General features: G+C 35.4%; 1 protein-coding gene across 1 annotated transcript in view; it reads right to left on the bottom strand.

Annotated features, from left to right (window-relative positions):
• The window catches only part of spef2 (sperm flagellar 2), a 159,825-nt gene that overhangs the window by 43,467 nt on the left and 98,969 nt on the right, over positions 1-17,389 (bottom strand). Inside the window, exons 22-26 of the mRNA XM_039750519.1 lie at positions 10,159-10,286; positions 9,934-10,072; positions 5,706-5,843; positions 3,195-3,349; positions 411-497 (exon numbers count right to left, since the gene is read on the bottom strand). Of these exons, the coding sequence (XP_039606453.1) occupies positions 411-497; positions 3,195-3,349; positions 5,706-5,843; positions 9,934-10,072; positions 10,159-10,286 (647 nt within the window). The remainder of the gene's footprint in view (positions 1-410; positions 498-3,194; positions 3,350-5,705; positions 5,844-9,933; positions 10,073-10,158; positions 10,287-17,389) is intronic.

Genomic DNA, 17,389 nt, shown 5'->3' with positions numbered 1-17,389 from the left:
TTATTTTTATTCCCGTACTAGCTGTGCCACCCATCTAAAACAGGCTGAAATCTAAGTAATCAAAGTAGACCTCAGTGTTAATGTTTTCAGTGCAAACATCTACTGGAATTTATTTTGCAATGCCTGTAGTAATACAGTGAATTGCATTTGTCATTCCAACAGATGGAGCATCACAAACATTTGCAGTAATAAAATGCATTGCATTTGTTATTCCAATAAACTGTTTTTACAAATTTCATACAAATGACATATACATGATATATAGACAGATGTGTCACACTTGTCATGCCAACAGATGGCACATTACAAACATTTGTAGTAATGCATTTTATTTCAAAGACATAGTAATTGGATAGACACACAGACAGTCCTTTCATTAAGGTGGATAACGTAAACATTTAAAGACTTACTTTTTTGTTTTAGCTTTCTTTTCATCATCAGCTTCACTCTTGTCTATAGCTTTTGTCTGTTTGTCGGAATGAGCTGATCCTGCAGCACTAGAAAAATGAATGGGACATGCGCAGAGAAAAAGGCATGTGTTATAGTCCATTTCATTCAGTCTGTTAATGGATTTTTTTTACTTGTAGAACTGTAATGACTGCAGGGAGTGACATCACTCGTCAGCTCTCACACATTATAGTAATTTTACTTAAGTTGTCTCACACATACAGGATTTCTGAGCTGTTCCACATTCTGACATCTAGAGGAACCCCTTCAGAATTGATGATAGAATATTATAGTAACAGTGAAGATATGTGGCATACAGTAGTCAATGAAAAAAGAGTATGAAGTACAGATCAGAGCTATGAGATGAGAAGAGTAAGGTAGATATGTAGAGGAATAGGGTAGGCTGGAGGATGAAAGACTGATGTGCCAGTAAAGAGTGACATCACTGGAAGAAGCAGGGAAGAACTTCTGACTGAGGAAGGAACAGAAGAAGACAGAGAAAGGAATAAAGTGCAGAGGAAGTCAAATAAAGAGTGTGGATGGAAGTACTATAAAATGAATTCAGAAGAACCGATTTCACCTCCAAGTAAGCTCAAGATTACAGAAAACAGAGAAGGAAAATTTAGCATTGTGATGTATGGCCAGCCGTTCATCCCGGCCAATACCCCCACAACGCCAGGTGGAGCCCTCCCTCGAGTATGGAGGTGCCCCGAAGACCAGCAGGGCATCATGGGGGCCGCTAGGAGATGCTGCAGGGAGGAACGACGTTTATTTGCCTTACGCCCCGGAAGTACGTCCGAGTCACATGGACAAGGGGAATGACGTGCTTCCGGGTGAAGAAGACTTTTTATCTGACCCGGAAGTGATAAGTAATCACATAGACTGGGGATTGGGAACACTTCTAGGTCAGGGAATATAAAAGGACTCTGGGAACTCCAGACGACGAGCTGAGCTGGGTGGAAGGGTGGCAACGCATCTGGGAGTGGTGGGGAGTTTATTATTATTCTGTATTGTGATTGTTTAATGAGTATTGTGGTGGAGAGGGTGCTTTGTGCACTGTGTAGAATAAATATAGTCTACCTTGGGACTTTTATCTGGTGTCTGGCGTCTTGGACAAGGGTTCAAGGGAGCGATAGCGCCTCCTATCTGTCACAGCATCCAACATGCAAAAATCCAAATAATGACTACTGAAGACCTGTTCATTCTCTCTGCTTCTAAATTTTTGACTCTTTATTACTAGTTGCCATGATTTCTGATTTTACTATCATTACCTTCCTGTATGGTGTGCTAACACACACATATCTGACAATAAATTTCAATTCATCCTGTTATGTTATTTTATGCTATAGGTGTGCAAGATCTGCATAGCCCTATGTATTACTTAATATTACTATGTCGATTCATATTGCTTTGAAAACTGTTTTTGTATATTTATACTGCTGATACCATGGATTGTATACTGCCTTGTGATGCTTGTTTTTATAGTACTTCCAAGGTACTCTTGCTGTATGCCAGTGAAGCTTTTTTATTTGCTATTTTTGTATTTATTGCACTTCAAAATTATTATATTTCACAATATAACAAAATATTGATAACCAATAATAGCTTGTGATTTTGCAAGGTATTGATTGCATTATATAAAGTTATAGGTTGATGGATTGAACGTTAAACTTATTGATTTTGTTATAAACATAACTTTCCTTGTTAACACGAGCTCAAAGAGATGTACAGAAGCATCAAGGGTGAACACAGGCAGAAATTAGGCATAAGTATAATTAATTATCACAATAAGCAGTTCTGTAGTATTCATATATGGGAAAAATTCAAATATGCAACAAAAATAAATGGAAACACTGTTTGGGTTAAGACAAAACTTTTGAATAGTGAATAAGAAATAAGAAGCTGAAAAATTAAGGATTATTAAAAATGAAAAACATCAAGAGTTAAAGATATTTTATACATTTGGATTATGTTACTGCTGGAATATCAAAAGTAAAAACATAAGTTTATATATGTTAAAAAGTTAAACACGCAACATAGAGTGTTAATTTGATTAACACCGTACAATGTGTGGGATTCTATGTATTTCATCAATAATAGTTGATGTTCACTTTTAAGGTGCTAGTATATATCTTCATATAGAAAGACTGTGGAGTAACACACTGAAAGTTGGACTTTAATATAGGCAATTATTGCTAAATAGATTGGTATTTTACTGTAATATTTTGCACATTGAAGTGGTCTGGTGATGTAACAGTCTGCACTGTTTCCTCATTATCTTTATGGAGCTTGATTTGTTCCTGAATCTGCTAACCCTCTCTGTGGGATTTGCATGTTCTCTTCATGTTCAAGTAAGTTTTCACCAATTTCCAGCTTCCACCAACATTCTCCAACTGTCAACTATAAAGTATCCTGGTACAAGTGATTGCGAGATTATGTCCTGCAACTCATAAATGTCTCATTCCTTGCTAGGATAGATGCTGGCTTCTTGCACCTTATAACAACAAAGAGAGTCTAGAAAATGGATGTAGTTTCCTCAGTGAGTGAAACACAACATTTTTCAAACAATGACTAGACTGCATAAACAGCCTTTGAGGTCAAAATTATGCAGTGGACTTATGTTGTCTATAATAAATTTAAAATTCACATTTATTTATGATACATTTTCACCTAGTGTATACTCGACTATATTCATTATAAAGTGATTCTAGGAGGATAAAGAAAATATTATTTAGAGACATTAATACCTTTTGGACCTGTCTAAATCTCCAGTATCCTCCACCGTTAAGTCCACTAGAGGAATGCGTGCAAATTCGGGATTGGCCTCAGGGAGTACTCCTTCCATGCCCTTGTAGTAATCTTTGAGTAGACGTGATGTATCCTGGAATCGGTCTAATTCCACCTGTCAAGAATTATAATCTTTAGGAATGATCACTTGAAAATGCAAGCACAACAATATATGAATCTCCTAAAAGACTCAAAATTGATATTAAACATGGAACGGGATAAATGAATTCATCTCCAAAACTAGATTTATTTCAAAATTGTGTGTCTAATTATTATTATTTTTTTTTAATTCATTATTTATTTTTAGATGAGTAAATTCATCAAAATATATGCGATGATAGTAAAACCTTTAACAACTACAAATTAATGCCTGTCAATGAAATGTAATTTTGACCTTTCTATCATTCGTTATTTCTAGTGATATGCCAAGATATGCTGTATGGTTTATAGCTATTTTCTGTATATACTGTATAACAATTACGTTTCACTTTTTTCATTAGATTATAAAGGTGTACAACATCATACCACACATAACAGCAGCTGTCATTAAACATTCATTGCCCTTCTCATGTAAACACAGCCTTCTAACTGACAAAAACGGTGCTATAACTCTCTTATATTCTGGGAAAATGCTTATAACCACATTCACAAAGTCACAGAGATAAAACCTGGCACTTAGCAAAACCACTAAATAATCACGTCATTGTGCATGGGGAATAACAAACTAAAAGACAACATTGGTGAACAAATGTAATAAAGAATTACTTGAAACTGTGTGTATACAAAAATAATATACATTTACATCATCATTTGGACTGCTATACTTCTAACACAACTAGCTGTTTTATATGAGATCTTTGTTAAAAATACAGCAAAGCTTTACCTGAAAAAATACTTTATTTTATTATTAGGTAGTTTAATAGATGGCTTAGAATATCAGTTCAGTGTCAGAGCTAGGCACACAATAAAAGAAAAACACACGTTTTATACCTCTAAGAAACCTGACTAACCCTACAGAGAAGAAGCATTTCTCACTTCAGGTGATATGTGGAATAGATTAATAAATTCATTCAATCCAATATTATTCAAAAACTGTTTAACTTCAAAATTGAGATTGTGAGGAAAATGCAGGGACAAATTACTTATAATATTCACTGAAATTCCAGTAAAAATTGTATTGTATTGAATGATAAAAAAAGCATTACATTAAAAAATTAAACTGTAATGTCATTACTTTTATGTCTTTTCTGAGTGCCAGATGCTTAAAGCATATTGAGAAAACTAAACTGTTTGATTTGAAAAGGGCGATCAATGCTGGACCCGTACAGCACAGTAAAATAGGCAGGAAAGTCGGGCATTTGTCCAGGTTTTTACTACCTTAAGATTCAGATAGGAAGTAGATGGACTGACTGAACAGTGACATATGTGGCAAAATTTTAGGGTACAATATACACAACATGTGTTTACCACTCAGCCAAGCCAAATTTTACTTTTAGACACAAATAAGATGTGCTCGCTACTAACATTAAGCAAGACAAAATGAAATGAGTTGAATTTGTATATTAGGACATTTGTCTTTATGCTTTTTGAAGATGGTAATGGCTTTGTGTGGCTTAAAGGAACCTGCAGAAGCAATCAGAAATATCTGCATGAGTGAGTGTGTGTAAGATTAAAAACCAGTCCCACTCACAGTTTTAGAATTACCAGCCCTGGACAGCGTTTTACACCACTACAGGCACACTTCCCCAGGCCACAGTAATTGGAGAAATATCCATTCAATATAATACAATTATTGACTATTACACGGTAAAACTTCCACCATTTGTACTAAACTTAGAAGAATGACCTTTATTTAAACACTCCATATGTCTCAATCACAGTTTTCACCAAATGTCTGACCCGTGCAAGTGCAAGCATTTAAACAGATAGCTTCTTCAAGTTAGTGCTGGAATTGTCAATGTTGTCTACTAACAACCTTTCATGTGTGATATCATCATATTGGCTCTTATTTAGGCAAGTTAAAGTAGATTTGCAAATAATTCTGAAAAAAAAGGCAAATATGATTTTTTCCCTCACTGGTTTGCAAGTAACCACTATTCTGTGTACTTTATAGGGAACATGTATTCTCCCTGACAACTTGTTTGGTTTATTAATCACATTAACCCATGAAAAATAGTATAAAACATTATATAACATTCTCAAACCTTCTTAATTAAATTCATGACCTTGTGTCGAGGGTGGCTTGCATTTGGTACAACTCAGAAAATGGTAGGATTCTGATCAGGGTGTTGGCCCATGTCAGGACAGACTCACACAAACAACTTAACTGGGGCAATTAACAGTTGCCAGTTAGCTAATATGTACAGTATATCTTTGAGATGTGGGAAGAATACTCAAAGTAAAACTCCCCAAAAAGAGTGACTGGGAGAATCAATGCAGTTATCAGGAACAAGAAACAATATTCATAATACCTGCATCAGTGATGAAAAATGGTTGACCAAAATTCCCATGTGATCTTCCAGCCATCCATCATTTACTATATTATTTCTCTCCTCCGCTGCTTCTTTCTTTCTAAAATCTGAAATATCCCACAGGCGTTCTCTCAAATCCTAAAGAAAATAAAAAAATCCCATTAGTAGTTTTTATGCTTGGTGCCAGCAGATTTCTTATTTTTTGCCCTCAAACATATTTGCTATAGCTTGGTGACAGCTATTGCATCACAATGTTATGTCTTTACCATAGAAAATAGTAATCAAAATAATACATTTCATTTATATAACACCTTTCCCGTTCTCAAAGTGCTTAACAGAAATTCAGAAAGAACAACAGGGCACATACATTAGATACAAATAATATCTGTATAAAACACTACATAAAGATAACTATATGATATACAAAGCATTAGAAAAGAATAAGGCACAATAAAGCAGAATAAAGTACTATATATATATATATAATAATAGAAAACCATGAACAAGTAACAATTTCTGATACAAACACAAATCATACTGAGCATCTGGATAGAGAGGGTAAACTGAAAGAAGGGTCAGGATGTTAGGGTAAGTTAAATGCCTTCCTGAACAATTGCATTTTAGGTTTTTTGAAAGAATGAATTGAGTCACCTGACCTCAATAATTTAGGGAGGTTATTCAAGTCTGGGCACTTTACAGCTGGATGCTCTGTCACTCATAGAGTGCAGGTTAGTTTGAGGCACAAAGAGAATGCCAGAATTGGTGGTCTTTACTTTAGTGGGCAGACAGGTGCATTGTGATGGATGCGGTTACTGATGTAGTCCGGTGCAAGGCTTTTCAAAGTTTTACAGATTATTAATAGAATTTTTATACTTTATCCTGTAAGATGCAGGGAGTCACTGAATGGAGCGCAAGATGGGTGTTATGTGTTCACTGTTGTAGGTCTTTGTAAGGACTCTTGCAGCAGAATTCTGTACCAATTGGAGATGTGATAACAAGTTAGAAAGGGCGCTTGCCAATAGGGAGTTCTAATATTCGATGCAGGATGTAATAAAAGCATGGATGATTTTCTCAGCATTGAAAAAGGAGAGGAATGAGTGAACGTGGGATATGTTACAGAGGTGGAAGTAAGAATGTTTCTAAACGTAATGAATGTGGGTACAATAGGAAAGGGACGAATCAAAAATGACATCAAAAATTCCCAGCAGAAGAAGGTCTGGTGACATCATCATCAATGGTGATTAAGAAGGACCTCGTGTTCTTAAGCTGAGCTTTCATGTCAATTAGCATGACTTTGTATAACCAAATGACTCTCAGTGACTTACTACTCAAACATTGAGTAAACTTCCTGCTTTTTAGTCTACTCAAAACTTCTGTTATATTCTTAAATTTGAACTTTTTCTTTGTACAGTTAGATTTGTATTTTTACTTTGCAATTTATGCAGTTTTTTTTATCTAAAGATGCTATCAAGAATGTACAGTAGTGTTACTTCTGTACATGGCTACAGATGCAGCACATTGCTTGGCAACCTGGGCAATAGCGATTTGTGCATGTTGTGTGGTGTGTGGTATCAGTGACATTCGGGGCAGTGATGGTGATACATTTAGAGAAACGGTTATTGGCTTTAAACAGCATTTCACTCTGATTTTCAGTTCAGTTGTATACTGTTAAAAAGTGCAATGCCTTTGCTAGAACCTAGATGACTCTTCTGTCTTGCCCTAAAAAGAAGATGGTCTAAAATCTCTGCCACTGACTCTGATACTTATATTTCAGTCATCCAATGTTCTGCATCCTCCATTCATCTGTCATTACATTTTAATCCACACTTAGATGATGTTGCTAGAACCTCAGAGAAGCTTCAAGATGAAGATCCTATGTAGGGTGGTGTTGTCATGCAGTTCTCTCATAATAACATTATTTTGAGGTTAAACCATTTTATAATAAGACTGACATATAGAATCATGGAAACATTAAAAAATTAAGTTTGATCACTGTATAGTAGACTTCTTGTTTTTTGATTTTAAATAGGCTTGTGTGAATCCACATTCTTGGACTAGAGCAAAGAGAGGGAACACAGCTGATCCTACTTTTTCCCAAACAAATAATTTGCTTCTCTCCTTCAACTCTTACTTTATAAGTTGTATATGTTCATCTAATTAATATCATTTTCTTCACCTGATCATATGGTTTTAAGGTTTACAATTTATCATGATAAAGATCTGTTTTAAATTTCCTGTCTGATATTTGCTTTGCTTATAAAAAGTATTCACCCTCTTGGAATTTTTTACCATTTATTGTTACATGACATTGAATCAAAGTGTATCTAATTTGGTTTTTCTCATACTGACCAAAACAAAAATACTCTTCAATGTCAAAGTGAAAACAGATCTCCTCAAAGTGGTCTAAATTAATTACAATTATGAAATACAAAACAATTAATTGCATAACTATTCACTCCCATTAATGTGACATGCTTAAATCATTGCTGGTGCAGCCAAATGGTTTTAGAAGTCACAAAATTTGTTCAATGGAGGTCACCTGTCTGTTGTCGACAGACAGGTGTAGGACAGTCAACAGGTCCAACTTGTATTGACTGATTATGGTGGCCTAACCTACACAATAAAGACAAAAGAAAAATCCAAGCAACTCAGTGAAAAGTAAAAATCAGGGGAAATAGTTAAGCAAAATATTCAAGTCACTGAATATCTAGTTTAATTAATCGTTAGAAAGAGTATGGCAGTGCTATAAATCGGCCTAGAGTAGGTCATTCACAAAAACTGAGTGATTATGCAAGAAGAAAACTAGTGAGAAGGAGCTATAACATATACTGGCCGACAATGAACAGTGGCAAAGAGAAAGCCACTGTTAAAAAGCAAACATGTCAACTCAGCAAGACTTTTAAAGAGAGAGAGGTTGGGAGCATGCACTGATTACAGCGTATTGCTGCACCCTCCAAACGGCGAACCACCCAGATTGAGATCCAAGTACAGCCGTGCAACAGGTGACACCTCAGCACCACACACAGTGTGAGGTTTTTTTTTTTACAGGGGCTGGAGTGCCAATCCTGACACCCACTTCCAGGTTTTCCCTGCAAGTTGGAGGACCTGCTTTTAAAGAAGGTACATGGGAAACTCTGTAGTCAACTGGAAGAAGGTTCTATGGTCTGATGAGAACAAAATTGAGCTGTTTGGTCATCAAACTAAACACCGTGTCTGGCATAAGCCTAACACTGCACATTATCAAAAACACACCATCCCATTGTGAAGTATGGCGATGGCAGCATTTTGTTGTGGCAATACTTGTAAGGGTAGAAGGTACAATGAATGTAGCAAAATGCAGGGAAATCCTGGCTAAACATTTTATGCAGTATGTAAGAAAACTGCACCTTGGGAGAAGACCAGTGCAAAACCAACGCTATACAGGATTGGCTTATAAACATCAATGTCAAAGTCCAGGAGTGGCCAAGTGAGAATGTGTGGTTGTTGCTGAAAAAGGCTATTTACTTACAATCCCCACTCTGCCTGAGACAGCCTGAGCAGTTTTGTCAAGAAGAATGGGCAAAAATGGCAGTGTTCAGATGTGTAAAGCTTATAAATGATACCTGAGCACACAGGACCCGGCCGGGACGTCATGAGGGACCGGATGTGGGTCTGTGCCCACCCTGGATCACGTGGGGGTTGCCTTCCGGGTTGCTCTGGGGGCCACGGGTACAGGGCATGGAAGCTCCACCCTGTAGGGGCCCGTGGTCACCGCCAGGAGGCGCCCCAATGCCTTGGGGACCTGTTACCCCAGCACTTCCGCCAGACCAGGAAGTGCTGGGGGGAAGACTTTGGACGTTACCCGGAGAGCTGCCGGGAGGACAGCCGGCACTTCCGCCACGTTGGGGCGTGGCCAAGGGAGAAATGCCGGGAACACCTGGTGCTCATCCGGGTACTGAATAAAAGGGGCCGTCTCCATTCATTCGAGGCTAGAGTCGGGAGGAGGAAGGATGAGCGGCCCGAAGAAAGGCATTGTGAGGCCAGGACTGTGAATTGGGGTTTGTGCACGTGACTGGGTCTGTGTGACCATAACTATTGTTGTAAATATTGTAAATAAATGTGTGGTGGTTTGAAAACAACATGTCCGCCTGTTTGTGTCCGGGTCAACTTCCACACTGTATAAATGGGTACTTGTTAAAGAATCCACAAGCTGTATACACACAGAGTAAAATATTTTTAATCTGCTTACATCAACCCTTTGATGAAGCTCAGCTTTTGTCTCTTCATCATCTCGCATGTCATCAGAAATATAGTTGTAGTCATTTTGCCACTGGGATACAAATTCTTGCATGTGGTCTGGTCGCTTCAGATAATCTTTATATTGTGTTCTAACCAAGGAAGATAACAATAAGTTGATCAGAATCTGCATGTATTATATTTTAAGTTTACATTAAATTGTACACATTTTTTTTACCTAACATCATGAAGGTGATGAATGATTTCATTTTCTTCATTTCTCAGGTTTCGCATCACAGTCTTTACGGTATCAACGTAAGAATCATTCACATTATTCCAGTATGGGACCAAATACTCAGCAACCTCCTGTTGAAAAAATATAGAATATGAAATTATAATAAAATATATAAAACAAAAATAAAAAACAGATTTTAAGGAAATCTAAAGGTTGATTTCCAGAAAGTTAACAATTAATGCCCTACTTCCTACATATGAGTGGTGATAATGCACTGAAGGATAATTTAATAAAGACTTTACAGAAAATATTTTGAAGTGGCCAAAAGGAAAGTCAGCAGTTCTACAACTTGTACTGAAGACAGGACATATGGATATATTTTTTAATGTCTGCATCATTAATTTGATTTAATACAGCCTTCACTTTGAGTACAATTGTTTTAGGTAAAATATTGAAAAGCAAACATTAAGAAAATGTATAATTTACTTTCAGACCTTAAGATTTTTTTTTTAATTTAGAAAATTGATAATTGGATTTGGTGATGAACCTTTGATTTAAAAATTCATATCATTTTATGGTATATGGTAAGAGAGTAAATATTTAGAATTACAAGAAAGGTACAAGGAGCTCTTTGTATAGTACATCATCAAATTTGTGGATAGACAATTCATATTATAGGAATAGAGAGGTAGATAAGGATAACACAAAAAAGGTTGTAAGATAATATACAGTATGTGTATAGACAGATAAGCTCAAAACTAAAAAAAAACTACAAGCAGCCCAACATTGAGTGCATTCTGCTTATAAAAAACATGTTCAGTGGTCTGTCCTCAAGACTGTAACATGCCTTTGATATACAGAAATGGACTTCAATTTTCTGCTTCTAAAATAAAGACAGACCTGAAACTGAAATGTGTAGAGATCCAGAAAATAAGTCAAGCTCACTAAACATTCTGTCTTTCTTAATACCATTTAATGGTGCTTTTGCACTGTTTGGTAATATTTTGTTATCTGTTTTAGTTTTGTTTGCTGGAGATCTCTCATTTCTTTCAAGGATCTAAGGTGGTCATGGCATTGTGATGTCATTAGGTTGTGTCAGATGACCATTTTAGCACGGTCTGTTTATTTACAAGACTCTGACAATGATTGTTGTATTACCATTTCCGTCAGTGCCAGTGCTTTTATGTGCACATTTTTGTTGTTTAAGTGTCATTGTTTGTTGTTTAGAATTTATACTTTTTATTTTTATTTTCAGCACTCTGGATCTTTAGTACTTATTTATACGTTAACTATGGTGTTATTTGGTTGACAATTGAAGGAGAAGTTTTGGTATATGGAAGTGATGGTACAAGTAAGAGTTTAAACAAAAGGGTTTTCAAAGGTGCAGACATTGGTCGGATTGTGACAGAGATGCAGTTCTGCTTGGCTAGACTGCTATTTGTCATATAGTTCTAGATATTTACTTGATGCAGGCTGAGACTACTGTTTTTATTCTGTGTGTTATTCCCTTATTGGAGGCAGAGTATTCACTGCCCTCACTGCATCTTGTCTATTTATTACTGATTTAGAATAAATGCACAGTCTAACATACAAAATGTAAATGTTTAGAAAGAGATTTGGATTGGTTAATTGAGACTGTTTGGCAGCAGAGTTGAACTCTGGTTTGTTTAAAAAATAAATGCCAGTTTTCCATTTGTTTCCATTATCCACTGATTCATTCACCCTGACTGGCTAGATTATTAAAAAGGTTAGAAATTAAACACAAAAGAAAGGAAAACATAAAACACAGTTAGATAATAAGAGTGAGGGGCCATAACTAAGATGTTTATCTTTAACTGTAATCATTACAATTCTTCACCACCGGATTTCATATTTTAATCCATGTCCGGGACACTAAAAGCAGACTATTATCTTACCTAGGAATGTAGCTATGACATAGTACATCACGTGACCTACAGCTAGTATAGCATCCATTAATAACATACAGTATCCATGCAGAAATAAACAAATTACAGGTAACTATGATCCAAAACTACATTCAAAATGATGCATTTATGGTATCATCAAAATTTTGAGAATATAAAATTAAAATTGGGGTCCAATATAGTGCTTTTTACAGTTTGCTAAATAAAACTCATACTTTTTAATAGATAAACATAGGATATAGGATTATTTAGATAAGATTCCAATTTTAAGTGAATAAAATGTCCAACCAAGCCTGTATTTTAAAGATGTTTTTAAAGGGAAAGCTTTCATCATTTTTGTAATTTAACAAGCAGGTGCCTTTTTGGGCAGAAAATGGATCAGCAAGCACACAACAATGAACCCATAGGAATGACTAAGTATTTTCAAGAGCAATAGGATCTTGGGATGTATAACAGATTGAAGGAGATTGAGAGATATTCAAATGTAAAAACAAATACTAATACAGTGTTATAACTATTAGATTGTATAAGTTTAAGCTCTGATAAACCAACCCAAATGTGTATAGTGGGGGCTGGGTGGTCTCGTGGCCTTGGAACCCCTGCAGATTTTGTTTTTTTTTTGTTCTCCAGTCATCTGGAGATTTTTTGTTTTTTTCTGTTGTCCATGTCCATCTGACCTTACTTTATTTTTTTTTTAATTAGTATTGCCTAATTTTTATATTTTTTTCTTTTTTTTTGTCTCCATCTTGTAAAGCACTTTGAGCTACATTATTTGTATGAAAATGTGCTATATAAATTAATGCTGCTGTTATTGTTGTATGCTTCTGAGAAGGTATGAAATAGGTGTGTATAACCTTTTTAGTTAATATGTTATCGAATTTAGCTAACATAACTTCACTGACAAGTAACAAGACCACTGGAAAATATCAGATGTCCTATTTCAGCTAATAAAACTATTGCTGATCCTTGCATAAGTAGCCACCAAGGCATTATATAAAGGAAATGATTTGAAATAAGTTCTTCAACATCATTGTCAGTCTAGCCATCTGTAATAGTTTCCCAACACCCACAAACATCACAAAAGGTAAGAGATAGTGCAATAACTATAAACTATTAAACCACCTTACCTTACACTCTAAAGGAATAGCTTAGCTGGATTAAGAAGATGAAGACTGCAACACCTATATAGTTTGGATAATACACGGACAATACAGTCTGTCTATGTTACAGAGAGGACTGAAGGCACATAATTGATGTACTATCCCATTGTGTTTGTTTATTATGGGTTCTTCTAGTAAACATTTCTTAAGATACTTTTGTCACTTGGCTTTTTCCAGCTAACATTTCTCTCATTCCTGACAGTCATTGTATGATGCGTGACACGTAATATGGTTGTGAGTATTGCTACCAGAGCTCAGTTAACCTGGCCTCCAAGCCCTCTGTCCGCAAAACGCGCTATGGCTATTATTATTATTGCTGCCAAGCACACTCACTGTGGTCACTGCCCAATTAATTTTAGGTAATTTGATGGCAACATCACAAAATTGGCTCATGAGACTGTTCACACTACAAGACAGTCAAGTGAAATTTTAACATGGCACAAATTCTTCCAGTTGTATGACAGACAAATTAAGATACAATCACAACCCCTCGCATACTACGTGTAAAATATCAGCTGATGAAACTGAAATTTGGGCTAACTCAGAAAATCATTCTTAAAATCATGCCAAAATCATACAGTGTACAAAAAGCTTAAAAGAGAAATAAAACAAAAGCTAGAGAAAAAACAAAGGAACAAATAATTATTATAAAGAATCCCATTAAGGCAAACTTTTAAAAAGTTTAAATAAGAACTATAAACTATTAAACTATAAACTATTAAACCACAAGACTAAACCATTAATCCAAACAACTAATACATAGTCCCCTTGTCTAGCCAAAGTTATACACTAGAAAATCCAAAATAAATAATAAATTAGTTCTTTTAGAGTCATCAAGAGCCTAGTCTAAGACAAGGGGTCAAAGGCCCTGTCACTCCAAACAGCTCCAATGTAGGCAAGTCCCTTTAGTTTCTTCAGGCAAATGTAGCTACATGATCTGTAGCACGTGAAGGCTATAAATGAGTTGAAGGCCCGGCCCTTTAATTTCCAGTGGAAACAGAAAATAATTAACAAGGAACAGGAATACAATAAAAAACAGGGGAAAGGCCAGGGCCAAGGACAACACTAAACAAAACCAAGACACAGTAGTAGTAGCAGTCATTTTCTAGGTGTACAGAGTCTAGCGAAGCTCTTACTTGCCTGTCCATCCAACATGTAACATATTGCTACTCTCCAGTACCACGCTAAACTCATTTTTTTTACATTTTATAAATTGTGATTTTGCTGTGTGTATTTTATCATCAACTGCAAGGAAGGCACATGACCAGAAGCTCACTAGCCCCAAGAGTTAAGATAATTATATGAGGTTCAAGGCAGGTAGACAAAAACAGATCATTCACTAATCTGCCCTATTGGTTGGATCTTCAGTGCAAGGTTATAGCTAGGCTAGCAGCATGGTGGTGACATGTGACAATAAATGTGAACATAAACTTGAAGGCTGAGAGTGATCACTTTTTCTGGTACTACATTTGAGTTAGACCTTTATAGGAGACTGTGATAAAGAAAGACAATAAAATGTTTAGATAAAGGTAAGGTTAAAACACTGTTGGACAAATGCTAGATGGAGAAAGTTAAAAATGAAAGTTCAAGAGAAAAAAGGTATCTTTCTAATTCAAAGGCCTAACCTAAATAAAACAGCAAGAACAAGAGAACACAAGATGACTTGGAAACTAAGGGTTTTCACCCGTTAAAAACTAGAACATGCCAAACTGGCAAAATGTTTTGTTTAGGGGAGACCAAATCTTAGCCATTAAAAAATGAAAATACCATATCTAGCATTAATAGTTTAACATAAATAAATGTAAATTATGTTTAAGGTAAGTGAAGTAACAATAAGACATCATGAAATGTCTGTCAGTGTCTCAAATGGAAGATGTGCAGAGCATATTTTTTACAGCTGCAGACTGAAATGAACTGTATCAAGCTTTAATCTCTTTCCTATACATTTTCTGAATTGTCTATTTTTAAACTACTCCTATTACATTTTTAAACAGAACAGATATTATGCTATTATTTTTGTAATGTTCAAATAGATATCAAGTAGAACTGCAGCAAGAAATCAAGAGGAAAAAATGTAGGCCAGTAATACTGAACAACAGCTTCTTCTCATCGGAGTTGTGGTTGCTATTTAAAAAGCATGCAGCTTTTATATGGTTTTAAGTAATTGGTATGCATAAAAGATAATATCTTTAGATTACAACGTGATTGCTTTAATAACTACATCATGCCCTTGCTGGAATATAATATGCCATGCAGTAAACAAAAATATTAAAAAATGGCTAATCAAGATGGTCAAAAACATTCCATTACAAACATTACCCTATGTATAAAGTATATTGTATTTCCAAACCTGGAAAATATAAATGATTATATAAAACAGCCGTGAGACCAAGTTTATTTAAAAAGTTATTTTTCAATTAGGGAGATCTATTTGCCTAATTACTTTAGCTAATACAAAATTGTAAGAGCAGTTTAAAGAATGCAAATCTGTGCAGAGACAGCATTTTATTTTAGGAATGGCAAGTTCATTAAGCACTTCACTTTCAAACATTTATCAGACCAGTTCTATCACAATTTGGAAAGCCCTTCACTAAAATTTAGTTTAGTGCTCTGTTTAAAAAAGCACACAGCCTCACCACTCTTGTAATTCAGTATGTCAATGTCCAATTTATAATACAGCTGTAGCCTCTGAGTTATGAACCTCTCATTCAACAGACACCTCTTGAGGAAAGTTAGGAGGAAGCCTGGAATATTGCATGTAGGAGCAGAATCAGAAAGGCAAGAACACTAAACATGCAGTTACAACAAGAAGACATAGAATATTACAACATTAGAAAAATTTTGATGAGAACAGGCCATGCAGCCTAACACAGCTTGCAAATCCTATCTACTTAATTCCTTCAAAATAGCATTGAAAGTCCTTAAAGTCCTCTGGTCTACCACAGAACTTATGGGAACTTATTCCATGTGTCTGTGGTTCTCTTTGTTAAGAAAAATTCTCACACATTTGTGTGAAATATACCCTTAATACCAACTGTGTCCCTGTGTTCTTGCTGACCTAATTGTAAAGTAACAATTTCGATCCATTGTACTAATTATTATCATAATTTGAAACACTTAAATCAGGTCATCTCTTAGTCACTTGTTTATTTAACCTTAAAAAGTTCAACTCTTTTAATCTTTTCTCACAATTCATCCCCTGAAGTGCAGAAATCAGCCAAGTTGCTCTCCTCTGGACTATTTCTAGCATTGCTATTTTTTGTACCCTGGAAATTAAAACTACATGCAGTACTCCAGATGAGGCCTCACCAGTGCATTATAAAGCTTGAGCATAACCTCCTTGGACTTGTAGTCTATGCATCATGGCATATAACTTGACATTCTGTTAGCCTTCTTAATGGCTAGTGAACACTTTCTGGTCAGCTGATAGTGATGAGTCCACTACTAAATCCTTGTCATAAGGTGTACTTTCAGTTTTCAGACCACTCATTGTGTTTTAAAATCAAACATTTTAACTTCCTACATGTAATAATTAAAATTTAATTACATTCAGTTTCATCTGCTCAAGCCTGTATGCTGTCTAAATCCCTCTGTAATGTTTCAATATATCCGAGATTGTTTGCCAATCCACCTAACTTAGTATCATTTGCAAATTTAACAGGCTTGTTGTTTATATTCCTATCCAGATTATTTAGATAGATAAAGAGACAATTTTATTTGTACCCAGGGAGAAATCTGGCTTTTTATGAATATTTAAAATATTCATATATGTACCAGGATTGACCCCTGAGAGACTCCACTCTAAACATCACCCAATCCTAGAACTGGGTAAAGTGTGTTTTATCTTTTTTTTTTCTTTTTGCATTTTAGTGTAAAACACTCTAATAATGGACAGAGCATCCAGTTAACAAAATTTCATTAAATCATTGCGTATAATAAAAAATCAGTTACAAGATTCAAATCTAGTTCCAAAAATACAATTCCACCATTACAACTACTTGGTAAAAATGGAAAATTAACCTTATGCTGGATTTACAGTGATTGGCCACTTTATTAGATACGCAGAATGGCTGAATGTTCTAAAACATGGATTTAATAGGTTGTGGCAGCAGGATGCCAATCCAATATACTCCATGTTTTTGAATTTGG

Source organism: Polypterus senegalus, chromosome 4, assembly GCF_016835505.1.
Source record: "Polypterus senegalus isolate Bchr_013 chromosome 4, ASM1683550v1, whole genome shotgun sequence".
Lineage (NCBI taxonomy): Eukaryota > Metazoa > Chordata > Cladistia > Polypteriformes > Polypteridae > Polypterus > Polypterus senegalus.
The sequence above is the reverse complement of the archived record's forward strand: the minus strand, read 5'-3'. Positions and strand labels throughout refer to the sequence as shown.